At 43.1% G+C, this 27,701-nt stretch overlaps 2 protein-coding genes across 2 annotated transcripts in view; both read left to right on the plus strand.

Annotated features, from left to right (window-relative positions):
• Nucleotides 1-23,888, plus strand: pard6b (par-6 partitioning defective 6 homolog beta (C. elegans)). The gene is made up of 3 exons (XM_051425233.1): nt 1-353; nt 2,291-2,513; nt 19,217-23,888. Exons 1-3 carry the CDS (start codon nt 291-293, stop codon nt 20,146-20,148), a joined length of 1,218 nt encoding a protein of 405 aa, XP_051281193.1. The 5' UTR covers nt 1-290; the 3' UTR covers nt 20,149-23,888.
• Nucleotides 23,889-25,131: 1,243 nt separating this feature from the next.
• arfgef2 (ADP-ribosylation factor guanine nucleotide-exchange factor 2 (brefeldin A-inhibited)) overlaps nt 25,132-27,701 on the plus strand; it is a 34,581-nt gene continuing 32,011 nt past the window's right edge. The window contains exons 1-2 of the mRNA XM_051425500.1: nt 25,132-25,486; nt 27,562-27,592. Coding sequence (XP_051281460.1) covers nt 25,309-25,486; nt 27,562-27,592 — 209 coding nt within the window. The 5' untranslated portion in view covers nt 25,132-25,308. The remainder of the gene's footprint in view (nt 25,487-27,561; nt 27,593-27,701) is intronic.

The following is a 27,701-nucleotide window of genomic DNA, read 5'->3' on the forward strand; positions in this document are numbered from 1 at the left end:
TCTCCAGTCACGGGCAGAGCAGAGGTAGACCGAGAGGTACAATACTCAGTAGTGGTATAGCTACATTGGCAGCGGCAAGTATGAGAGGAGATAAGTTTACAGGGTGAGCTAGGCTGGTTGGCAGCCGCTGTCGCATTTTTGGATAAACAACGCAAACCGCAGGACGTCGAGAGGTCGTGGGACAGTTTGTGTTTACTGGTGGACACATACGGTTCTTGGATAGAGAGCGGCGGCAGGAGCAGGAGCAGCGCCAGTGTGTGCTTCGGCAGCGGTCCCGCTGCTAGCGAAACATGAACAAAAACCACCGAGTGCCGAGCAACCGTTCTCTGAGTGCCGTGGAGGTGAAGAGCAAGGTACATAATGTAGTCCTCGTTGTCACTTTACTGTCTACATGTGTAGTCTTAACTCTCCCTGCGATGATTACTCTGGCTAATTTAGCGTGCTAAGTGGCTTGATAGCAAGTTATGATGTCGCACAAATGATAGAGATACGAGCTAAAGCTTAACTAGCAAACCCAGGTTTTGTTAGCTCGCTGGCAGCTCGCCATACTTTAAAGTACTAAAAACTTTGACTTTAACCGTGGTGTATTTTGACTCTGAGTTGTTCTGATAAGTTTGATAGCTAGCTAGTAAGTTTGAAGGCGGTGGTTACTGTCAGCTGACGCCGCAGTGAGCCAGTGTCACCTGTCACAGCGTCCTCCGGCGCTCCCCTCTGCTCATGTACCAAATATTGATTCAAAGTTTGATTCAAGTTTAGTTTAAGAAAAACCATAAGGGATGTTTGCTTACGTTACAATAGCTTTTGATGTCAAATTATCCCTGTATTACGTCTTAATACCTGCTTGTCACGTTATTTCCCTGTGCGTACAGGCACAGGTGTTATACGGCCTGCGTGCGACAGGCTCATGTCTCCTTCCGCGTCCCGCCTGTGACATGATGACACACACACATGAGGAATGGGGCCTCAGGGCGCTTCTTCTGCCCGAAACTAGTCTTTATACCTACATATGTTGACACTGAACAAAAACGGTGACCTTTATGTTTGTGTACAGTTACTATTTAAGTTTCCCCCAACCACTTTACACAAAGGAATAACCAGTGGTGGACTGTAAATAAGTACATTTAACTTACTCACGTACTTATATACTGTCGTTTTTCAGTTTAATGCAGCTGTAGACCATCTCAGAGGCAAATATTATACTTTTTACTCCACTGCATTTGTCTGACAGCTTTAGCTACTAGTAGCGAGCTACAGTGAAAATGATGTATCTCTTTTTTGTGATAAACTGAAAGATTTAGTGACCCTGCATTTTAACGTATATAATAACATATATACCAGTAAAATACAGGGAGCATTTTACTGCACAATAAGTACTTTTACTTTTCATACTTTTACAGTTTGCCAATAATACTTACGTAATACATATTTTTACTTAAGTAAGGTTTGAATGCCTGACTTTTACCTGTAGTGGTGTATTTTCACAGTGTGGTATTAGTGCCTTTAATACTTCTTCCTCCACTGGTAATAACATTCTTTTTATTTGACTTTGTTCCCAAACAGTCCAGGGTCACTTTAAATGTGTTGTCTTCTAATGTCTTACTTACCAGAAACAGGCCTGGGTTGTTTCCCCAATCTAATATAATTCAGCTTTGTACTAATGCGTAAGATGACGAGTGTCCAGGACAGGTTGGCAGTGAGTTGTAGATCATCTTTTGTCAGTGCTGGGCAACAGTAACCACAACACTTGGTTCTTCTCATCAACACCACCAGTGGGACATTGTGCTCTGTCTCAGCTAAACAGTTGCCTAAAGATTAGGCATCTGCAGCCATCGATTTATTCAGACACCGATTACTGTGTTACTCATAAGCCAACAGCATGTTTTGAGGGTATGCATCTATGCTGAAAACACACAGTCTTTCTTACAACTGCATAGCAAACATTCTGTCATTTCTGACTTTATTACAGTCTTGAACATATTGCATCCATTAAGACATACACATAGAGATATACACATCATCACAAAGTCTACATTAATAATCCATCACATGTGGTGTGTTAGCTTGTCCACATAGATGACAGACTCTTACATACAGCTTACAGTTGTTTGGAAATTAGGCTACCAGAACACTCACAGCCCTGAATCTCTCACCCTTCAAAGAGATGTTCCTTTGTATTACATCTCACCTATCTCACCGTTTATTCAGCTATTGAATAATCTGTTCCTCCCTCAAACCAATGTGTGTTTGTATGATTGCACTCACATGTGTATGTCTCTCTGCTCCACCCCAGTTTGGTGCAGAGTTTCGTCGGTTCTCTCTGGATCGCTCGAAGCCGGGTCGCTTTGATGAGTTCTACGGCCTGTTGCAGCACGTTCATCGCATCCCAAACGTGGAGTTGTTGGTGGGTTACGCTGATGTGCATGGCGACCTGCTTCCCATCAACAATGATGACAACTACCACAAAGCCATCTCCACTGCCAGCCCTCTACTCAGGCTGTTCCTGCAGAGGAAAGGTAAGTTCGGAGAAAGTGTTTGAACAAAGGCCTAGTTTCCACCTGTCTGTTAGGTCAGATCTGTTTTCCTATGGAAATACAAACAAAGAGCTTGTGTTAGTACAGCATATAAATATGGGATAGGCCAGTGGACAGGAAACTACACTACTCACAAAAAGTTAGGGATATTCGTCTTTCGGATGAAATTTCAGAATGTAGATAAAATACACTATAACCTTTCCAGGTGATCTTAATTTGACCTTCTCTAAACTTTTGAATGCATATGTCCAACTGTTCAATGTCTCATTACTTATTGCATAACATGCTGTTCTCTAACAAGGTGATTAACCACAAAAATCATGACAAGTGTCTGATCCATGAATTGACCACTAAATGTTCTGGTTCAATGACAGTTTGTATTTAAACAGTCCTCTTCATCATGCTGTTCACATTTTGACATCATGAGACCAAGACGACACCTAACAGTCGATCAACAGTCCCTGGCCAGTGAGAGGCTTCAAATGGGATGTACTCAGAGGGAGGTTTCCACTGAGCTTAGAGTGTCACAGAGTATCATCAGCAGGTTGCAATAAGTCCACTTGTGAACAGCATGGGACGTCTTGTCGAGCTGTAATCGATGCTGAAGGACAAATGACATTTTACTGACACAGTGACATTTTTTGTTGTGGTATAGCCACCACTGTTGTTAGCTTTTTGTTTCAATAAACTGTTTGAGATGAAGAAATTACCATTGCATGCTTCTACTTAAATGCCCTACTTTCATGATATAATATCACTGTAGCATCAACCTTTTACATTTTCCATAAATTTCACCCGAAAGTGGAATATCCCTAACTTTTTGTGAGTAGTGTATGTTATTCAGCTCTGTGTATTGTCTAGATAATCAGAAAGATACAATTATAAAAGACAGCAGTATAGTCTTATATTTTTATGTTATTAGGCTGCATGTTGCCCATGTGTTTTGTCCTCATGGATCTGTCAAACGAACTATCAAACTCTCCTGTGTCCTTTGATGTCCCTTTCTGACCCACGTAGCTGAAGGTCAGCGACCTTGCTGAAGCAGTATTTGTTTCCAAAGACAATCTCTCAGCATGGGCTGGGTAAAACACATAAAGACCTGTAAAGAGTAGATATTTTTTCTCACTTCTCTCTGACCACCATTTATCAACTTGTCCAATTAGGATATCCTGGCGTTTTGGCATGGCGGTCACACAGGTGGTGTGTTTTTGCTGTGTGAATGTTAAACACACTTTTTGTATACAGTACTGCTGTTGTTTCTTTATTTTTCACTCGCTCTGGTGTAATTATAAACAATAACTATTATAGTTATTGTCCTGCTAATACAGTATATAGTAAGGCAATTCCTTTATTTCTTCAGGTGCTGGGGGAAGTGCTTAGAAGTTTGTTGATGCTGTAATTTTTGCTCATGACTGTAGTTTGCTAGTCATAGTTTGACATGTTTAGGGATTGGAATAAATCTCTCAGACTAGATATATATTCATGCAGTATAATAATTGCAATAATTTTTGAAGTGCAACCAGTGCTGATGATATGCTGAGTGTGACCTGTTGAATGCAGGGAAGACCCCAGGGTTTGTTGACTGGGGGCAGGTTGGGCCGTGCGCTCTGTTGTGTTTAAGCTGTCTCGCTGTGCCATATGACCCTATAGAAGCTAAGCCACTTTGTCAGGAGGAGATTAGTGGGGTCACTGTGTAGCGCTGCATGGGACCGTGTTTCAATTACACGCTCCAGACACTAGCCCCACGCTGGGCTCACTGCTGGTCGCACACACTCACACAAAAACACATGAAAAAAAACAGTCATGCAGGCAAGCAGGCATCACACATCCGTCACGCACTTGCACATGCACCGATAGAACAAAGACAGAAGACACACACGCACACTAATGCAGCCACAACCCCCTGCAGACCCCATTGCCTTCAGCCCCTGGTTTCCCTCCTGATTTGTTTACCCCCCTTCACCTTACTGCTAAGCACCAGTTGGTCCCAGCTTAAAAGGCTCTACAGTGTGCGGATGCAGCAAATTGGCAGCTTATAGATAATTTATTATACATCTGCAGACACTAGTTGTTATCTCTAGTGATGGCTCTATCGTCAGTTAATAGCTTCTCTATGGTGGGGCCAAGTGAAGTATATCAGGCCAAACACTGAACACTAAGCACTGTTTGTTTATGTGGAAACTTGATCTCTTTAAAATCTGCTGTCTTTGAGTCAGGATGATAAATTGACAGAGGATGACCACTGATTTTATTTTGGTCCTTCATGACCTTGTTTGTTGTCATGGTGGTATCTGCACAAATGATCCTACACCAAATGTTCCTTTTTTTAAACACCCTCATTTCATCAAATGAGTCAACTCCAAACTCTTCCATGTTATCAGCAGCATAGGAGGAAGGTCATAGTGGAGGGTCATAGTGAGTGGGTCACTCTTGTGCAACCCTACTAAACTATTCAGCTCTTGACTGCTGAGTAATTCTACTGAAGCAGTTTGTGTTCAGTGCCCCACAGCGTATCGGTCTTTACTGTCAACCCCTGGCTTGTAATGCCATTAGAATACTACTATGGCCTTTAACACTGCAATTGGGTGATTATGTAAATGTATTAGATGGTCAGATGTGATGTGATTGGTCATTATTGCATTAGAACACGACTTCAGACAAGGCAGCAGTGTGGATCAAAGTTTGTTGCAACTTGGCCTTTATGGAAAGTGCAGTGAAATCCTATTACGCAGATATCTGGGAAATATGCTAATAAAAATAACACTCACTCTCAAGGCTTAGTGATTGCAAGCAGGTTTCCGACAGGCGGTTTCCGTTGACATGATTTTTGTGTGTGTGTGTGTGTGTGTGTGTGTGTGTGTGTGTGTGTGTGTGTGTGTGTGTGTGTGTGTGTGTGTGTGTGTGTGTGTGTTAAAAACTAAAAGTGTCTAGTCTCAGCACAGTTCAGTCCATGCGTGTTATTTTTGGCTCTGCATTTTATTTGTCTGGGAGACTAAATCCAGGCTACGTATATCCCAGGCTATGTGCTCTGTGGGTTTTATTGAGATGGTTCAATGGATGGATAGAGGGATAGATGTTAGGCTGTGAGTGTCTGTTGCTGTATTGTTGTGGTCTGGTTCTTGAATAATGCCCACATTGTTGTTGTTTGTGCATCAACGCTACATCACTGACCAGCCATTAGTGTTGTATTGTTCACTGCTGAAAAATGGGGTAAGTGTTTGTGCCTATGCATGGACTACCGGACTCTGTCTATGCCAGGCATTTTTAAAATTGCTTCAACACACACCGGTACAACCCAGCAGCACTGGGTATCCCCTACATCTCAACCCCAGCTGTGAACAATGTGACAATGGCTATTGAGCTGGCAGTGGTGTCCACTGTTTATTGGTTGTCATGGCAGCAGTGAAGGGGCCTGTTCATAGGTGGATTAACAGTGCTAGAGTCTTTTTAAGGGAGATGTGGGCTGCAAAGCATGCTGGGAGCAGTACTGCTAGCATTTGAAAACAAAAACTGTCTTCAGGTCAGTCTAATCTGTCTTTCTACGCTTTATTTGTCGTTTGAACTCCTCTGATATTCGTGTGTGGCAGAGACGCTTCACAAACCATCTGAATCAGGATCAATAAAATCTAAATGATACCCAGTCCAGGCAGCACATTAAGATTACTTCACTGATACATGAGAGTTAGAGCTATTTCCTGGTCCACTCTGTTTTTGCTAAGCTCCGTGTAAATGGAGAATGTTGTGGTTAGTCAGCTGTCGATGACAAACAGTCCACTGGATAATGTTGATGTTAGTTTCTCTCTTGTTGTCGTATCAGTGACTGCTGTTTTAGATGCTGATAAAGAGCAGCTTTTGCCAGCTGGTTGGAGACATGGTGGTTTTACATATAGCCTTTTGCTAGACCCCAGTCAGTCTGTCAGTTGTTCTTTGTCATAACTCCTTCCCTCCTGCGTGGCTTGGATGGGAGGGAATCAGTAGTATGATAATGTGATAAAGTAGGGCTGGGCGATATAGCTGAAAAATGTACCATGATAAAATGTTGCATTTCAGCTGATATAGATAACTATTGATACTTTTGTGTGAAGGCACACAGGTAATAATTTTAATGTTTTGTCATACAGTATTGTCGCGGAGTACCTCTCCATCATGGGCTGACATGTTCATTGTTTCTTGAGATGTAACAGATGGAGGTTGTGACTGTACTCCAAAGGGTGGAAGCTGTGGTGGTTCACTCATAGCATGCTCCACTATCAATATGATGAGCCTGGTTTGCATTTAATGCATTTAAGTGAAACTATTAAGCATTCTATTGAGCAATTATCTTATTGCTATTGATGAAATGTCTATTGGTGATACATACTGCTATTGTTTTATTGCCCAGGCCTATACAGTGAAAAACTGGAGCACCTGCTCCACCTTACTGAAAGCTCTTAAGACAACTGTGTGCTCCAGCTCTCCTCTTTCTAGACTCTGCCTCAGTTGTGCTTTGAGATTTAAGTTGGTTGATGTGCAAAGACTCCTACACAGCTCACACTATTATACCAAAACTATTGCTGGATTTATGAGGCCAGTACTGACAATGTTTATGTTTGTTAAAATATTCCAGTGTTACATTGATAGTAAAACATTTCATTGGATGGCAGAAACTTTCAGTAGAATAGCCTGTGGTATTTTAGTTGGTCATGTAGGCCTGTGGACTTCCATTCAAAAGAAATGTTGACTGTTGTTTCAATTTCAGGTATAGTTTCGTATTTAAGCAAAACTGGGTTTGGAGAAACTGTGAGTCATGCCCAGGTTTATGTTTGATTGGCTGTAAGTATGATTGTCAGAATAGATTTCCCTAGATTGAATGACACCATGTTTGCCTGTATCAGTCATCCAGAATGTTCCTTGCATTTGTATTCACATAACATACACAAAGTTTCCAGGTTGTCATCCAGTGGTTGCAGCTTTTCAATCTCCTCCAGGGCGTGGGTTTGTTTGGTGACATTGCTCATTTCTCACACAGTTTAAATCCTGAATGGCTTGTAACTCTTGAGCAGTAAGGTAGAGGGAAAAGGTATGGAGAGAGGCAGGAATGCTTGTATTTGCGTATCCCAGCAGGGACTGCCTTAGTAATTAGTAACCAGTGCGTGAGTCATCCAGCCAGAGAAAAGGAAACATACAGCGTGAAAGTACAACACAAAGTCTACCCACCCTGCAAAGCAAGCATTAGAGCAGGATAACAACAGCAGCTCTGAGTGTGATAAGCAACATAATGAAAGGGAGAGATGCTGTAGGTGCATAGCGACAGAGATAATGTGAGAATTTGTCACAGAAATCCAGATGAAACAAGGGAGACGAAGTGTGGTAGAGAAAAAGATTTGGATGGAAGCGACAAAGCATAGTAAGCCAGAATGAGCAAGGAGGCCACAACTTGTAGGGAAGGAGAGATTTATACTCTGAGCTTGAGATGAAAGGATTAAAGTGAGAGAGACAAAGTGCTGGCAGGTGTAATGGATGTCGTTTTCTCCCAAGGAGCACACAGGAGAGAAGTAAAGGAGCGCAATCTGTAAAAAATAATAGAAATCAGCCACCCCTGCTTTGGAGCTCAAGTTTTCCACAGTGCATGTATTATTCCCTAGGATGCTGTATGTAATGAGTGAGGGAACGATGGATTCATGGCACTGGAGGAGGAATGCGTGGAGGAGTAACATATCTTAGGCCTCATAAGAGAGATGGAAGGATGAAAGGGAGAGAGAGTAAACAGTATTAAAGAGGGAGTAATGTATAAGGCATTGTTTAGGCATGGTATGTAATTAGAGATGTGGGGAAAGGAGAGGGAGTAGTGTAAGTGTGATAGGAATGCAAGAAGAGAGAGGGAGAGAAAGGGAGGGAGAGAGAGAGAGAGAGAGAGAGAGAGAGAGAGAGAGAGAGAGAGAGAGAGAGAGAGAGAGAGAGAGAGAGAGAGAGAGAATAGTATTAGTGCAGGAGGAATGCAGAGTGAGGCCCAAGCTGGGGAGGGTGGGAGAGAGAGAGAGACTGAGAGAGACTGAGAGAGATGGATGAAAAAGGGGGGGAGGAAAAGAAGGGGCATTTTGGGTGGAATGTGGCCAGCCTCTGATCACGTCTGCTGGCTAGATTAGACAGGACAGCAGGCCAGACCGGACCCTCGAAGCCAGAGCCTGGCTCGATCAACAAGGGGTATATAGATGGACAGAGAAAGAGATGGTGATCAGTCGAGGAATTGAGGGTGAAAGATGTATAGAAAGCGCGGAGCCAGAGAATATTCAAAATGAGAGAGAGTGCGCAGCTTGGCAAGCTAAAACCGTACTCTCTACCCTTTGAAACCCGGCTGGATGAGACTTAATGCAGGCCGCAAGAAGATGGAGGGAGGGTGGCTTAGATCGAAGGAGAGTAGGGGGAGACAGTGGGAGTCTAGGCTCTCTGTTTTAGAGACTGTCAGAATTTCTCAGCTCAGAGTCAGTTAGGGAAGATGAATGGATAGAGGGGAGGGAAGGAAACAGGGGGAGGTCTGGAAAAAAAAAAGACTGGATGAGAAAGATGAAGGAGGGAGAAACAGCACTTTGGAAAGAGACAGAGAGGGGTGAAGGGGAGGGGGAGGTGGTGGGCGAACTGGCAACGTGAAAGGAAGAAAGAAAGTGGACTGTTGACCACTGCAGACCATGAGGGAGAAACTGGAAAACAAGAAAGATGGCGGGAGGGAAAGGTAGTGAGTGAGCTGTACTTTGCACAAATGCAGCTTAGGAACAGGAAGTATACAGATTGTGTGAGGTGAATGTGTGACATGAGGACATTGGATAATGGAGATTGTTGAACTTTGTCAGCTTGGGACTCAGTGACGTCATACTTGATAGCTGATTTATTGCTGCTGTTAGAGAAATCCTCACGCTGTCTTGAATTGAAACAGTGTTGTTTTTATTCATTTTAGTACATGCCACTGGTTTTAAGAGTGCTGTGCAAGACCAAGGATGGTAGATATTTCTATAGAAAGCAGTATTTGTCTTTTATTTGTATTTTCAAATACTGGATGCGAAGATACTTTAGGATACATTGATAACTAGTGGTATCTTTATTTTGGCTTGCAAGCAGACATGCATTTCTAGCTGATTTATAATTAAAAAGCATTCTTTCTGTCCCCTGGGATACAGCGATATTGATGTGAAACATGAAAACTGATATGCTTATCTGTGAATTCCTTTCAGCGCACCATTCCAGCGTATTTACCCTGGCTAGCTGCACGCCGTAGTCAGCAGGTTCTGACATGCAGCTCCACTGTTGCCTAACTACGGTCACTGTTTGTACTTTACTTGCTCCTTATCCTTTTTACATTAATTATACAGGCTTTTAAGAAGCTATATAAAACTGATAACGGCAAAGCATAGGTTCACATTTTTCAAGTATGTCTTAAAACAACACTCACACGGCCATATGTACATTGAAGGGTTGTTGGTCGCTGTAATTGTTTCCTGTCCATACTGGCTGTAAAGAGATCCCTGTAAGTAATGGGGACAAAATCCACAAGCCTTATTCCGAGCAAAAATTAATTCTTAAGTTCAGCTGAAGCTAATATGAGGATTTAAAAATCTGAGATCGACAAATCAAGTGGGTGTGACAGGAAAGAGGGGAGAGAGAGGGGATGACAGGCAGCAAAGGGCCACAGATAAACCAGTGGCCGCTGCAGCAAGGACTCACATGGGAAGCCGGCTCTACCAGGTAGAGCCTTTTTAATGCATAATTCCTACCGACCATCCCTCTGTCCATTCTAACAAAAAGGGAATTTCACACTAAAAAAAACTACTTTATAAGATATTCTAAGTCTAAGACAGACCACTGGAGCCTCATTATCTTAAGCTTGATTTTAGAACGCATTGTTGCAGAATAAGGACTGGATTTTGTCCCCAATCACTCACATTGGAATGGGGACGAGATCTCTTGTGGACAAGAGGAACAATTGTAGCGGCCAAGTCTTTTAATTTTTTTAGCCATGGAGCAATTGGCTAAACGTTGATGATAAATGTGCCTCAGTGGCCAGATCTAACTGCAGGTTGGCTGTGTTGTCTTCCAGAGCCAGATGCTGAAGGCAGGACAGAGCCAGAAGCCCAGAGTCCCCCTACCCATCCCTCCCCAGTAAAGTCCCTATTCAGACGCATGAGCGACAGGCTTGTGAGGCCTGACTTGGGTTCCCCCAGCCCACGCGGCTGCTCCTCCCTTCCTTCTTCTCCTCCATCCTCTCCTCCATCCTCCCCAACGTCTTGTCCTTCCTACCCCTACTCCTCCTGGAGGCTGCGTGTAGCAGGGCTGCGTAGAAGGCTCGGTTTATCAGACCCAGATCTAGCCACCTCACCCCAGCCTCCTTCCTGTAACCCGATACTGAAACCTACATCCCCATGTGACCTGCACCTATCCCCTACCTTGCCTTGTCCCAAGCTCAAATCCAGCCTCATCCCCAGGCACATCCCTTCTCCTAGCTACCCTGAGCCCAAACACCAACTCTAGTCCCTCCACTGTCAGTCCAGTCTACATGCCCCATGCCTGACTCCCAGCAGTATGTCTTAGACAGGTGCTATGTCTGTTGTTTCAAAGGACCTTGGGTCCTGTGTTTGATTTACCTGCAGTAGCAGCAGTAACTTTAAAAATCACAGGATCACAGAGAGAGCAGTTCAGCCGGAGAGATACTGTAGACGGAAAGAGGGGAGAATCTGTGAGACCAAGAGGGACAGACAGAGGTGGAGACGCACAAAGAAATGGCTCTTACTGAAACATGGACTAGAGTGACTGAGGGACAGATTGATTCAAGGGCACAGGGGAGTAAAATGGGAGGGTGAGGAGGAGAGGATGTATTGCAGGAAGGAGAAAGATGTCTATGTCAGCACAAAAGAAATTGATGGAATTGCTTCATAATGCAGAGACGACAGGCAGAAAAAGTGCTGTACATGAGTGTAGAATGGAAAATAAAAATTATTAATTCTGCATCAAGCCCAATCGTAAGCTGTGTTAATTGTACATTGCATACTGCTACATTACAGCTGCTTTACCCTACAGTGTAGTTTCGCTATCTTTTGATAAATTGCTCTTGTCGAGAGAGAGTAATAAAGCAGGACTGATGAGTGTAATGGAGAATTCAGCAAGATTATATCAGGAGGCCTAGAAGCAGGCTAATGTTCATGACTGGAGTCTTTTGAATTATGGATTTAATAAGTAATTCCTCAAATTGTCAGCTCAGTTTACACATCAAGGCTTTGTCTTTGCTCCAGCTTGCCTCACACCTCTGCAGGTCTGTACAGCATCTTCCTTTCTCAAGCACCTTGCTCATATCAGTTCACTGTTTTCTGCCTCTCTGTTTTTCTCGCTGCCCTTATTCCGTCCTTTCCTCTCAGCACTCTCCCTTTGACCTTTCTCCTTGCATTTCTTTCTCCCTGTCTTATCAGCAGCATTAAGGCGCTTTTATCTGGGCTGTGCCAGGGAGGTATGCTCACCACACCAGGAATAGTAACCCTCTGGGAATTTACTCCTTTGAAAGTTTTTATCACCTCCTCCTCTCTTTTCCTTTCTTCTCTTTCTTTCTCTCTCCACTTTGTGTGTTTGCTGTATTTCTCCCCTGCCTGTTTCACATCTTTTTGTTTTACACCACCCCTGGTTTTTCTCATCGACACAAGTTCACGTCCACACACACACACACACACACACACACACACACACACACACACACACACACACACACACACACACACACACACACACACACACTAACTCCCCCCTCCTCCCCCTCCTGTATCATTCTGTGTCAGGAACACCGTGGCACCGGCTGTGTGGTGAACGTCCAGACTTGTCATCAACAAACCAGAGTGTTTCCAGAACACGACAACCTTCAACTGCTCGTCTTTTTCTTCATGTTTTTCTGACTCACACACTTGAGACATGTTATGCATACTGAAGACTGGTTTCATGGACAGCAGTTATTATTCATTGTAAATAAAGACAGGCCCCTTGCTTTAAGCTAGTGCACTGCTCACGCTTGTCCCCATACAATACATTTTATAATTTATATCAGAGATGTATGTATCTATGTGCTGCGACCCAGTTTATAATGCTCCATACCTCACTGCAACGGCTGTAGTAGTAGCTACGGTGTGGTGAGTTATCGTGCCATACAGTGGCTCCAAAAATACCTGAAATATAAATGTGAAGTAGTATGAGCAGTTGTAGTAGTAGTGATAGTGATAGTGGTGGCACTTATGGCTGTCATGTCCTCCTGATCTTGTTGTGTCATCTGGACACAGTGTCGGGTTTCCCTGATGTGGTGCCCAGCACGACAGCTACCAGGAAGTAATGGATTGTTGCTGCCATCGTTGTCGTCAGGGATCATTATGTTACAAGGAAAGCCAGGACCTTGCCACGCTCCGTCATCATAATTTGAATTGTGCGTAACCCGGGGAGTCACTGTTACTGAGGAAGAGGATGTAATGAGAGTGTTGGAGCAGGTGCATGGGCGAAGGAAGCAAGTGTATAAATGTCCCATGGAAAAGGTGCAGCTCATTGCTCATCATTTTCTACGTATAAAACACATTTTAGGTGTTTCTGTGTCAAGATAAGTAATAGGGATTGTCTGATATGTATTTTTCAGGGCTGATACGGATAGTGGTTATTAGTAATCAAGAAAGCTGATAACAGATATTTGGAACTGATGTACATTTGCAGTAAAAATGAGGTAAGAATATAGTGGCGCTATAGTGTAACTATGTACATTTACAAGTACTGTACTTAAGTGCAATTTTGAGGTATCTGAAGTATCTATATAGTGTCTGTGGCACAGCAGTCTTCAGTGTTTATAGGCTGCTACTCGTGAACCAATCAGATGTTACTGTGTGCTGTGGGCGGGACATGGAGCGGGACTACAGAATAGTGACTATAGACTGTGAGACATCATTGCTAAAGTGGTGCATTTTTAAATCGGTACCTCACCTGGTAGAGCGTGTGCTCCATGTGCTAAGGCTGAGTCCTTACACCAGTGGTCAGGGTTTGATTCCAGCCTGTGGGCCTTTGCTGCATGTCTTCCACTTTCCTGTCTATCTTCAGCTGTCACTATTCATTAAAGTTATAAAAACAAAACATTTTTATATAACTATTCAGAACAGATAATTGGTCTATCTTTAGGAAGTCGTTGGTGTCACGGACAGAGATAATGGTGTCAATAGCTGTGGCGTGGTCTGAATGCCTGCACATCCCACTGATTCTGAGCCATTAGCCCAGAGTTGGAGCACGATGCATGCAGTGTGTGAAGAATAGAGCACTGAGGAAGATGCTGTGTTCAACCATTGCATGCCAGTTTGCACAAGTGGTTTCCTTTCCTTAGGCAGAGTTCTCTTTGCCCCTTCAATGTCAGGATATAGATGTATTAGCTGTTCACCCCGTGTCTGCTGTGTGTGTGTGTGTGTGTGTGTGTGTGTGTGTGTGTGTGTGTGTGTGTGTGTGTGTGTGTGTGTGTGTGTGTGTGTGTGTGTGTGTGTGTGTGTGTGTGTGTGTGTGTGTGTGTGTGTGTGTGTGTGAGAATTAGGAATGACTAAGCTCCACTGTATGTGTCCTCGCTTGTGACGATGTGTGTTGGGTTGTCATTTTCTCCTCCATTGCTTCGCTTCCTTTGCTCCTCACTGACTCCATTCAAAGTGTGGGAAATCAAAGCAGCAACTGCATAGCTGGAATACCTAACCTGCACAGAACCATGGCAAGTTCAGGGCTGGAGATTATGTTTATATTCAGGGTCTGTGAAGTATGCGTTAAGTATGATACTGATACACTGCAGGTGTGTCTTCTGCCATGGGTATCGTCTGAGGAGATGAGAAGCTAGAACAGAGCTACTTTAAGACATATTCAACACGGGTTGCTTATAGAGTTAGTCTGCAGTAGTTAAAGGGTTAAAAATAAAAACAAAATCAAAGCAGCAGAGGCTGAGATATCCAGACTCTGTAATATGTGTTAAGGTTTACAAACCCTGCATATAACATTTCCCACGATGCAACCAATAGCATCTTTTCATGAGACCCTCTGAAATAGACACCCGTGCCTTTCAAATGCCATATTATTTCTATATTCTATAATCATTCTGATCGCCCACACAAACACAGGTGCGTATTCTGTTTGAGTGTTGGTAGGATAAGCTATATGACCAGATGCAAAGTGGAACTGACTTGCAGTGATCTTATCGGCATTGAGTCAATCTTTTTTTCTCATCTCTACATTCATACAGACTAATAATGATAAACTTTCTTGTTGCTGTGATAAATACATGCACAATGGTGTTAATTCTATTTGATATAAACTGTTACTTATGAGCTGTGGTCAAACCCGCGGCTTATATGACAGTTTGTAAGCAAGCGCTGTCCTGTATCGTCAAGAAAAACGTCGAGAAAAATGTCCTGGAATGGTCCTGGAAAATAATTTGTGCAAAAGAGTGGGATCCTTGAAAATGTGCGCATGGGGCTGCAGCAAGAGTGTTCTTTCGACTTTCCAAGCCTAAAAATAGAAGAATAGCTTACTCCTTGCAGTAGTAACCTAACCTACTGTCACTTCCAAAGCCAAGTAGAATTTCATTCTACCTTATTATACTACACTGCAGACTATGCTAAAAATAGTACATTAATTATTTCCACACTGTCGAAGCCAAGATGCTACTATATGTGAGCGTAGGGTCACGTTAATGGCTTATTTGAAAACCTAAGGAAGAAATGGATCTTTTTCCTAAGATAAAGTGGAATTAGAGGAAAAACTGGTGGAAGATAAATGAGTTCTTAATGCCTACATTGATTAGTTGCAAATTGGTCCATGAATGTTAAAACCGTTTAAACAGCAGCCTTATGTTAAATATCCTCTCAAATCTTGGCATCATAATACATTCCTGTCTCCTGCCCTCACAGCTGACCTCTGACGTTTGTTCAGTGAATCATTAGCCAAACCAGCTGCATATCTGTACACTCTCTGGCTGCACCATACCTCAGTCATGCTTCATGTATTCACAGAGCACAAAGTCGCAGGTGGAATTTAAGTTTCAGTATATGTACTACATTATGCAAAGCCCCACCCACCAGCAGACGCCAAATAACCTCTCCAGTGTCTTATAGGCTGTAACCATTAGACCTTAACCTCAGGTAGCTTCAGCCATTAGCCCAGCAGCTCTTTCAGTGGCTCATGTTGAGATGTTTCTGGTAGTCTGGTGAACAAAGTGCCTCCCTGACCAAAAGGTTGACAATAATGATCAGCTCACATTGTTCTATTGTTGCCTGTTCACTTTAACTGACCACAATCACCCAGTCTGTGCTGTCCAGTGTGTGATTATGGCACTATTGCTTTAACGGATAGACCACTGATGGTGCTCAGATAGTCCTACAACCTGAGGTCAAACACTTGGTGTGCATGCATCAATAGGACAATGTCAGTAATAGTATCATGGTATTATTGGCCCTAAGTAGCCTTTTATTTTCCTTATTTATATGCCAGTCACAAACATTATAAACATGTATAGAATACCTACAGTAAATTATATGTAGATATATACAGATTCACATAAGTAAAGAAAAAAGAAATAAAGAAGAAAGAAGTTTTTATTTTATGATGTCCCCCGGCTTATTACTTTTAGTGACATTGGGGTAGTCGAGACTGATTTGAAAAAATGGAAAGACATTGTACTTTAACACAGGAGGAACAGTGTGTGTGTTTATATAGTGTGTGCCATGCCTATAGGCCTTTGTAGCCAATTAGACTGAGAGCTTTGCCTCTGTGCTGTAATGAGCTGTAATGTAGCTATTGTTTTTCCGGGTATTGGTTGACTCAGTGCTGCTGTTCATTAGTGCTCAGGCATCACCACTAACCAGAGATAAACCTTATAGACACATTTGCATTTGTGTTTTAAATTAAGGCCTGCTTGCAGATGTTGTCGTCACATGTGCACATACTTACACATGCTGTGGTCAGGAAACTGCATGCTTATACCACTTGCTGCCAGAATAGCACATATTTGCCATGTGTGTGTGGGGAGGGTGGGGGGGTGTCTGTTAGTGGCCCTGAGGGACTGTCCTATTCTCTTTCCTCAACTATAACTCTATTGTAAGGACTGCCCTTTCATATGCTGGAGATAGAGGGAGGGTTTGGATGAAAAGAAGTCTAGAAAGAGTGAAAAGAGATGTGGAGCGTCGCCTCCTCCTCTGCATGACTGCTCTGCAAGAACAACCCTTGTGTCAGCGATGGAGGGAGACGTGTGTGTGTGTGTGTGTGTGTGTGTGTGTGTGTGCGCGCTTTGAAACATCCACCTGTACACCCTTTTTTGCATAGTGCTCCTCTTTATGGCAGTGTTTACATGCATGGCAAGGGTAAGGCTTGCAGGAAGAACAGTTAGAACGGGAACAGAGCTCGGATGATGAAACTAGTGTTTCAGCTATTGTTGCTTTATTTCTTTTCTCATGTGGAGTTGGCCCATAAGGTCAGGGCTGGCAAAGATATAGTAAGCGTGTATACACAAGACTCGTGCCTCATGGGAACTGAAATGCGAGACTGTCGCTCTTTCTCGAGACAGTTGATCCTTTGTTTTGGTTTTAGGAACGGAGAGGGGAGTGGTAGGGTGCGTATCTGAACCTGAGAGCCGGAATCATTATCAGCCACCTGAATGGATATTTTCCCAGATTACTCACCCACATACACCCACACACTCAGAGGAAGAGAAGTGTTCAGTGTGAGACTGCCAGAGCTTTATTTTTAGAGTACTTTCATCTAAAAGCAGAGTTTACAAAGTGGGGAAGAACAGTAACAAGGTGAAAAAGTTGGGACATATTCAAAAGAAGGATGGTAAAAATAACATCAGAAACAGACAAAAACTTGAGTTTATCAGGCAAATCAAGGAGAATGACAGTCACAAAGATGTGTGATGTTAATGTTTAGCTGCTTGTATTATGCTGGTTAACTATTTAAGATCCAAGGTCCAGTTTTTCCCTCCCTTACCTGCCCTGCTCTACTGTTAATGTCAGCCATGTTGGGTTAAAGTCTATAGCAGCTTGACAGTGTACTCACTTCCTCCTCAAAATGTACATAACAAAGGGCAGGGTTTAATAATATTCTTGGTTCAGATGTGACCATTTTGGCTGTCTCTCATCTGAAACCGGTGACCAAAAATCTTTATGGGAGTAGGGAAAGCAGCTCATTTGCTTTGCTGAGAGTTTCGTGAGCAGATGATTCCAGTCTCATATTTGTCCATTAAATGTGAAGCTACAACCAGGAGATCATGAGCTTAGCTTTGTGTCCTGTATTGTGTAAAAAACGTTCCTGGAGGTTACGACAAGACTCCAGAAAGTCACTGTGCTTGGCCACAAAGTAGTACCCTGTGAAACCACCACAAAAAATAGATGTAGTGTGTTCAATAGTGAGCTTTGGAGGTGCTTTTACTTTTAGGCAAAGCCAAGTTAATGGTGTCCTCCTGCTAAGCTAACTGTCTCTGGTTGTAGCTTCATATTTAATGGACAAATATGTGACTGGTATTGGGGTTATTGGGGTTATTGGGGTACGATAATTCTTTTTTCACTTGCCCCGTCAGGCAAATTTTTACATTTTTACTTGACCCCATACAAATAATTTTATTTATTAGCGGTTATCAAACAACGAGAAAGGCATAAGTTAGGAAGTTGTCATGTTCATACACTGGTTTTGTGTGTGAGAACTGGCCTCTTCGTCTGTGTTTTGTACAAGCACCAGCAAGGCCCCGGAGGAGGGGTTGTTGGCAACTCTCTTAACTGCCATGCAAGCGAGATGCTGTCGGCTCTTGTCATGGCACTCCTGCGCTTTTTCAGAAATGTGACATGCCATTGAACTACCCGGTTTCATCCACCTTGCTCTCAAATTTTCTCAAACGTGCCCGATTGGTACTGTGCATATGCAACTCTCAGCAGAGACGAGAAGGAAGTGAGATGGCCCTCACTAGCTTAATTTCCATTATCAGCTCCAGATAAATATTTTTTTAGATTTGCTAGATTTACTTACAAGCCTTGTTGTTGAGCCCAAATATGTATTTTCCTAAATGTCAATCTAGTCCTTCAAAAGCTGTTGGTCAGGAGCACAGCTTGCCTTTTTCCCATTGTTAAGAAGTAATGTCTTCATTGATTCATTCTATCCCAGGCTGAGAATAGAGAATTCAGATCTGTGACACAAACCATATGCTCATTAAATCTATAATAAAGCATCTCTGCTAACCATAGGCACCTGCTGTCACCCACATGCCTTTGTGGGTAACAGCATGTCAGAGAGTGCTGATGAAGGACTGTATGTTGGCCCGAGTGCCCGGTTGGCTGGCGTGGCATTTTGCATCAGTACGACCTGAGGGAAGTTCCAGGGATCAACATCTGGTGTGTGTTCAGCACAGACACCCTGCAGGGATGCCTCAGGCTGAGAGCCGCTCCATGGCAAAGCATTATTCATTCTCCTGGAAGTACATGATGCAACAGAATGTCAGCCTGAATAACAACTTCATGTGTACTGAGCCCAGTTTGATGTTAATGGAAAATTAACTGGCTTTTGTTAACGTATGTCCTCCTTTGTTTCTCTCTTCCCTTTCTCTCTGTCCTCTTTTTGTCTCTACGCCACATCTTTGTCCTCTCTTCCTCTTCTGTACTTCTCTTTCTCCACTTCCTCTATCTTTTATTTTGCAGAGGAAGCTGATTACACAACATTTGGTACCGACTCCCTGACCAGGAAGAGAAACCCAGTGCTTTCGGCGGTTCTTCTGCGGCCTGACACCAACAGGAAAAAGCCGCCGGTGATCATCAGCCTCCCCAGGGACTTCCGCCCTGTCTCCTCCATCATTGATGTGGACATTCTTCCTGAGACGCATCGGCGTGTTCGCCTGTACAAGCACGGCCAGGAAAAACCGTTGGGCTTCTACATCCGCGATGGCTCCAGCGTACGGGTCACTCCACAGGGCCTGGAGAAGGTCCCGGGCATATTCATCTCCCGCATGGTGCCCGGCGGGCTGGCAGAGAGCACCGGCCTGCTGGCAGTAAATGACGAGGTGCTGGAGGTGAACGGTATCGAGGTGGCTGGAAAGTCTCTGGACCAGGTGACGGACATGATGATCGCCAACAGCCACAACCTCATCATCACTGTCAAGCCTGCCAACCAGCGGAACAATGTTGTTCGCAGTGGAGGAGGAGGCGCGGCGTCTGGTAGCTCGGGACGCTCGTCGGACAGCGGCGCCAGCTACTATGGCTTCTCATCGCAGGGTGGGGTCAGCGCCGCCGCCTCCATGCCGTCACACATCATCCAGAACTTCCCCGCCGGAGAGCTGGAGAGTGACGAGGAAGACGAGGACCTGGTGATCGAGGCGGGGGGCGAGGCTGAGCCCATCAGACGGGCCCCCTCCAACTACAGCATGCCCTCGCTGCCTCGCTATGAGCCGCACCTCAACCTCCGCACCGCCGCCACCTCCACCTCCGCTCTTTCCATCAATGCCAACGGGACCCTGCCAACCAGCGGCAGCAGCGGATCGCTGAGCAACGCCAATGCCACCTCGACCACGCCGTCGCCAGACAGAGCAATGGAGAGGCGGAGTCTGGAGGAGGATGGCACTGTTATAACTCTGTAGACTGGGCGTTCACACACTAAACACTGGAAACCAGAGAGAGACAAATACTACTACACACACTGGTGGGAGTCGTGGGTCAGAAAAGCAAACACAGGAACATCCTGTGCCATCCCACAGCGACTGTACCTGAGAAGCACAATGAAATGTGTACATATTTGATCTCAACACGACACCTAAATGTTTGTACATCTTAACATTTACACGTCAAACACTGCACCCCGTACTTTGCTCCTCTACATGCCAATGACCATGCATGTGTGCCATAGTGGTAACCCCCCTCCCCCTGCTGCAGGCACAAAAATGTCAGATGAAGAAGTGTAAAAAAAAAAAAAGTGTAATTTGGTGCCTCCCTACCCTCCACTTTATTTCTTAATCACTAGAAGCACTTGTTTTTACCCCAAAAACTGCTGAGCTTCCACTTGAGGGCATCCTCACTGTTAGTAAATTCTACCCCACATTACACACACTGAAGCAGGAATTTAGCTCAAGCATTTATTGACAATCTGTGTTTTGGTGTTTGTTTTTTTGCCTCGTCACCCAACACTCCACCTCCTGCACCACACTATGACCACCCTCCCTCCCCCCAGGTGACCACAGCATGCGATCGGTACACAGTTGCGGTACTTTCCACACAACGCAGTGCCACAACAATCGACCAAGTGCTGAGATCTGCAATAATAATGTAGTTTTTATTGAGAAGAACCGCCTAAAAAAACAAGTCTGGGTTCTTTGTGTTGGCTCAGATGCTTTTAACCACTGTTGTTAGCTGTTTTTGCCTCTCTTTACCTGCTGTGTTGATGACTGATAATGAAAGGCTGATTATTTTGATAATTCATGGGAGCAGCTTGTCTTTTTAAAACCCCTCTACCATTAGAAGCCTGTGTTTTATATTCATTTAATATTTAGTTTCTTTTGCAACACTTCTTATCTCACGAACGACTGTATGACCAGTTTCCATCTGATCGACTAGAAAGTGTGAGTCACTCCAGAAAACTGCTCCTACCTGGGAATGAGACATCTTCGAGTTAATTTCCCTCCCGTACTTCCTTCATATTGCACTCCCTCTCCTTTCCACGACAAGGGCTATTTCCCCTGCTGCATGTGTACAAATGACAAAATGTGAATGTGATTTAATTTCTTTGTTTGTTTGTTTTCTTCCTCTCCCATTTTTTCTGGACCATGACTCAATATATCTAATCTCAGTACTGTACAGTATCATCATCTCTGTTTTCTAGCCAGGCTCTGAGTTCACTTGGATGTGTCCTGAGACATTCACAGATGAAAAGTGTTCTCTCCAGTATTTCTGCCCTTTTCTTTCTTTTTGTATCTTCATTCTCACTGAATCCAATTAATGCCACACTACGAGAGAATGTAAGAGGACGGTTTTCAGAATAACTACTTAAATATCGACTATGGGCCTAAATGAATATAGCTGGACTTTACCATTATTAGCAAATATAACCTCCGATGTGAGTTGAGAGGATACATACAGTGACAACGTTGTGTGTCTTATAATAAGCCCTGGTCATATTTACACAAACACACATGCAGGTACAAACACTTTCTGTATTTGATAAAGGTGAGGCAGCTCTGTCGTATGTACAGTCTGCCTCAGCTCTGATCTGTATGTGCTATTTTCACTGAAGCTGCTTGCTTTCCTTGAAAAACCCCTAATGAAGCTGCAATGAACTTCCTTGCAGCAAAAACTTGATTGACATATTAGGTCATTAAGTCCCCCTCAGTTTAAAATAAGTTTGAATTCCTGTTCCTACAGTGTGCTGTTTGAATGCTGTCTGTGCAGTTTGACTCTAGAAGGATGTTTTCACATTCATCTGCTGAAAGTGGAAAGTTTCTCTGTGTTCATTGAACGTCTGATTTTAAGGGGCGGGGCCTACCAGCAGGATTTGTGACATCACAAATAGTCTGGAAGTCAGTCCTGGTCCAGTGTGCAACTTGTACAGTGTGATGTAGAAACTTGAAGCCTCCAGTGCACATCCACTGAGAATGGACTTTACAGTGAAGTAGGAGACATCTTAAAATTTTAAATTATCATTATTAGCATATTCATAGATTCTGGAATATTTAATGAGGTAGAAAGGAAATTATACTTTTTGTGCAAAAATCAGACACACATTATTGTTCCAAGCAGACTATTTGTATATGTCGTAATATATGTCTGAAGGGGATCTTTAAAATTCTTCAGAAGTCCTTGTATTTTGTTTTCAAAGCTGCACTCTGAAACATTTTTAAATACCTCTTTTTACAGCTCCCAAGCTCTCTGAGGCTAATTTGTGATTTTAGGCTTGATTAATACAATTGCCTTACAGAATTCTTCAGTAGTGGAGTTAATCTGAATTGAGTGAAACATTTTCAGAGTGCAGCTTTAAATAGTATTTGCAGGATTTTGCATCTAACTCCGATTAATTTGCACACAGAAATGTGTGTTTTTGATCACGTCCATTTAAAAGTTTTCCACAGAAAAGAAGTAATTGTGGCACAGCTTTAGTTCCTGTTCTTAAAGCGGATCCATACCATTTATTAGAAGAACATACCCATTAACCTTACATGCTGCTGCTAACTGCCTCCCTGAAGTGAGAGCAGACACTTTATTTCCCTTATTGATTTTCAGCATTTGGTCTCCTGTTGAAAGTGATAAGATAGACTTCAGCATGGATTTTTATCCCACTTACAGAAACATTGTTCTCACACACACACACACACACACACACACACACACACACACACACACACACACACACACACACACACACACACACACACACACACACAGGGACACTCAGTAAAATAATGTTCATTGGCTTCATCTGAACCTGTGTGCACTTACACAGTCCATTCATACAGATCACACTAATGTTCATCATTTCTAGGTCTGTCTTTGAATATCTGATGAGCCTATCAGACAGTGAATATCTATGACTGGAAACCAACACACAAGTCACGTACATGCGTCCACTATCGTATTTCAAGCTGTTTGGATAAGGTACTGTCTTTTGGCCTTTTATTGTACACCGAGTGCTGGTGGGATTCTGTCTTCTTTCGTTCCCAACGTTAAACAGTAATGAATGGTACCCTGAATGGAAGACTTTTAGAAAATCAATGTTAATTTATTTTCTTTATTTCTAACTTTACCACAGGACACTGGGATTGTAACCACAGCGACATTGTTATTTATTCTCTAATCATGCGTCTGCATATTTTCTTTCTTTGTACACATTTTATGACTTTATTTTTATAACTGATATGTTTTTGTTTATTCATGATTGTTGTTTTGGTTATAAATCTTATGGTAGATGTTATTGCCCTGTAGGAGATGATTTTTTTTTTTAAGTCTGATTTTACTGTTCTGGCTAAAGCAACAGGAGAATCTGTGCAAGACACTATTATTTTTTTTCCATACTGTGAATTATCAATATTTCGTGGGAGAGAAACAGTTGTATTAGCACAACCTCAAAACAGGCTACATGTTTTGCTTTGTGTCAGATTCTTTTTTTTTAAAGTGATCGAGCAATGATTTTTGCTTGCCAGATAAATCCTATGATATAGATTTGTAATGAAGATTGTCAGTATTTTCATATTGATGCTATATATGATGTACATTTTTATCACATTTAATGAAAAAGTTTTAAGATTCAACTGGAAATGTATGAATAAATTAATGTACACCTGTAATTGCTGATTGGAGGAGCTGGATAAAATAAACTAATATGTAGCAATCTTTATTGTTTGGTGTCTGTCAGTGTGTAGAAATATAGTTGTGAATGTGGAGATTATATTATTGTATTCTTTGGTAGCACATAAAGTATAGCACAGGGGTTTCAAGGACCCCCAGAATAGATGCACATTAGACCACAGACCCCAGTCTGAGTGGATTAACTAGTATTTGGGGGTTTTCTTTAGGTTTCAAGATTATAAAGTGTTAATAGTCAATCAATGATCAAAATGGGATGAGTATAGATTACTGTCAATATAAATGGCCAACCCTGTTTCTTTCCTTGTTTCAACTTCCAAAGAATTTATTACCATCCAACACTCAAGCCCTCTACAGGAAGGGCCAGAGTCGTCTCTATTTTCTGAAGGGCTGCAAGGCCAGTGACACTGTGGGGCTGGAGCTGGACTCTTTGACAGCGGTGTCAGAGAGGAGGATGCTGTCCAAGCCACGTGCCATTTTGGACAATGTCTCCCACAAACTGCACAAGGAGCTGGTCAAACACGAGTACTTTCAGTGCAAGACTCATTCCACAGAGCGCCACTGGAAGTCATTCCTGCTTCTGGTCATGAAACTCTTCAACTCCTTCCTCAGTGTCAGACACTCTGAGTCAGTGTCGTTAAACTGGCCCTGGAAATGTTACTGTGGTTAAGGTGCAATAATTTATTCTGTCACCAATGCTGCAATTTTTTTTAAGGATTCAGCTATTATTACTTTTTATTCATTATTCATTACACTTCTGTCATACTGTAGCATGCAAATATTTCTTTCTTCTATATACTGTATTATTTTTTCTATTTTTCTATTTCTATATATATTGTTGTTAGATAATGTAATATAACACCTATTTATTTATTATTGTTAATTTTCTTTATGTCTTGGGAGCACCTTGAGTAAGTAACGAAACCAGTTTCCCCCGGGATCAATAAAGCATCTCTAAATGTGATTAAACGGAACAGTTGTACCTTGAAGTCCACTGTGGTGTTTTAGTGCCACCTGCAGGACATTTCAGAAACTGCTTCTTTTCCTCGGGAGCGCTTGATTTGCTACAGCGGGGAAACCGGCGAACTGTTGCTCCATTCGCGTAACGGTTGAAACGTTCAAACCTCCTCAATGGTAACGTTATATTTAACCAGCCAGGTTTCATCATGCCGGCCTTAGACGGCATATGTATTTCTGTGAGCTAACTATATGACTATATGAACCCATATGGGAGGTTCGCGACCTCCCCCAGGGTGCTGTAGTCAAAACCCAGACAGCTGAGAATCACGTGACGTGACGTGTAAGCAGCATGGCGGCGCTGAGCTGAGGTAGCAACTCCACCGGACTGACACCGATAGCCTGGCTTTCGTTAGCTTTCCTTGTCACCTGCTCATTCGCAGGGCCAGGCCGAAGATGACGGCCTGAGAGAGGAGCGGTAACAAGACCGAGACATGCAGCAACAACAACAACACCGGCCACCACAGCAGCAGCAGCACTCGCAGTCAAAGGCAGAAAACAGTAAAACCAAGAGCATGTTTCTGTCCAGGGCGCTGGAGAAAATCCTCTCGGATAAGGAGGTGAAGAGAAGCCAGCACAGCCAGCTGCGCAAAGCCTGTCAGGTGGCGCTGGGTGAGTGTGTTTGTTTTGTATTTCGGCTCCCCGGGCCCCGTGTTTCATGCAGCGCTTCACTGAAATGTTTCGGTCGTGTCTGGCTGGTTGTGGGGAGACAGGGCTGAGCTACCCAGCTAGCTAGCGTTAGCGTTAGCATCTGAATGGCCTTCATCGTCTGTTCGGCTGCTCGTTGACGTTTACAGGTTAGCTAATGTGTGTGGGCGTCACTTTTACATCATATTGAAACCCAGCAGTGCTAAGGGCCTGACTTTCACACCCCCATTCTCACTGTCAACGTCGGTACGTAAACAAGCTAATAGGTAGCTGGCGTTAGCTAGTCAGGGCTAGGTTAGCTAGCTAAACAGACCAATCCCTGTGTTGTACGTAGCACTGTCACTCAGTCAGACAGTCCGGTGCTGCTCTGCACCCAGACACACAGGCTATCTAACTCCAGGAGACGTCTAACTCTGACGTCCGTGCTTTTCCACTCAACACAATCACGGATATAGTGTTACACACACACACACACACACACACACACACACACACACACACACACACACACACACACACACATCAGGTTGTTCACCTCATCGTGCTATTGCTGTTTATATTTCAGCTCCAGCCCTGCCCATTGGTGTGCACCCACCTGCACATTGTTGTTGTAATAAGTACATCAGTATGTTGTTGGTATCGAGGAGTTTAAAGCTCTTGATTCTCTGGACTGGTGTAATCAGATCCAGTTAGTTATTTGATGGTGTTTTTTTTTTCTTTTCTTTAGCACAGTGCCTCTCTCAGTCTTAATGCAGGCGATTGAGCAATTGGCAAACTAGAAGTTGTGCTTTATTATGAAGGTACAGTTAAGCTGTTTGACCACAGCGTTGACTGCAAATACAGAAATGTCACAGAGAGGTAGGCAAACAGGTCTGTGTATTTGAGCTGCTCCGTCTGCCAGTGACACTCTCTCATTATTCATGATACCAGCAGAACACAACACTCCTCTTTGACTCCTCACACTACTAGTGTAGACTTTGTTGCGTGTGTCCCATTGTCATACTGTCTGTCTGTGTGATATTTTGGTAAAGTCCATGCAAGGATCAGGAACATCTCCTCTTTCCCAGTGCCACAAACTCCCCGTTTCTCTATTGTACATAAGTTGTTGTGTTGTGGACCGCAGGCATTTTTATTTGTTGCATCCATGATGCAGTGCAAAGAGAGAGATTAGTTGTTAATAGCTGTTTTTAGGTGAAAGGCCAGAGCTTACCCTGGTGACTAAATAATTTTTTTAAAAAGAGCCTGAATATTATTAATACTGTGCTACATTTTGGTCCAGCAGTCATTTATACACAATGGAGAAAGGAACTGAGCTTGTGTTTTTCTGACATTAAATGACACGTCTTACATTAGCTACTTAAAATCTATCATCACCATAACAGCGATTGGGACATTTTGTGGTGAATATTGCACAAGCTCATTTCCTCTGCATAGCCCTGTAATATGGAGAGTTTGTGAGAGTTGAGTTTGGAAGTATTCGCTGCCACGTTGTGTGAATCTAATCGATTTGGTCGGTCACATCTGGCTGAATGCACACCATTACTTACTGCATAGCCAAGGCCGCAACGCTGGGTCGCTTGGTAGTGTGTGTGTGTGTGTGTGTGTGTGTGTGTGTGTGTGTGTGTGTGTGTGTGTGTGTGTGTACGTACAGCTTTGGACAGATCAATGTGGGATAAAAATTATGAAGAAATTGATTCAGTGAGAACAGCTTAGATAGCTGAACAGATGGGAATGTCTATGTGGGGAATGACAGAGACCAAAGATCAGAGGGAGGCTGATCAGTTCAACCAAGTGTAAGTTAGAAATAAAACATAAGGGTGGTCTCAGATTAAATCCTACTCAATACTACATGAGTATACTTTGATTAATTACATCATTTGTCTACCAGCTAAAATGCAAGGAAACACGTCTCATGTCAGATTTTTGTGATTGGCCTAGTAACCCCTGGATCTAGAGTCAAATCATGTCACACTGCTGTGAGCTGAAAGGGTCAAAGTTCAGACTCCAATAACATTTCATCTCCTGTGTCTCCTCCATAGATGAAATCAAGGCAGAGCTTGAAAAACAAAAGTAAGTACTGTTATGCACTAACGTTTCCACCTGAAAGAATGAATGAATTCACAGCAGTAGATTTGTGAGTTTTTTCCCTTTTCTTGTGACGTAAGGCAAAAAGCCGAGG

This window comes from Dicentrarchus labrax, unplaced genomic scaffold (assembly GCF_905237075.1).
Source record: "Dicentrarchus labrax unplaced genomic scaffold, dlabrax2021, whole genome shotgun sequence".
Lineage (NCBI taxonomy): Eukaryota > Metazoa > Chordata > Actinopteri > Moronidae > Dicentrarchus > Dicentrarchus labrax.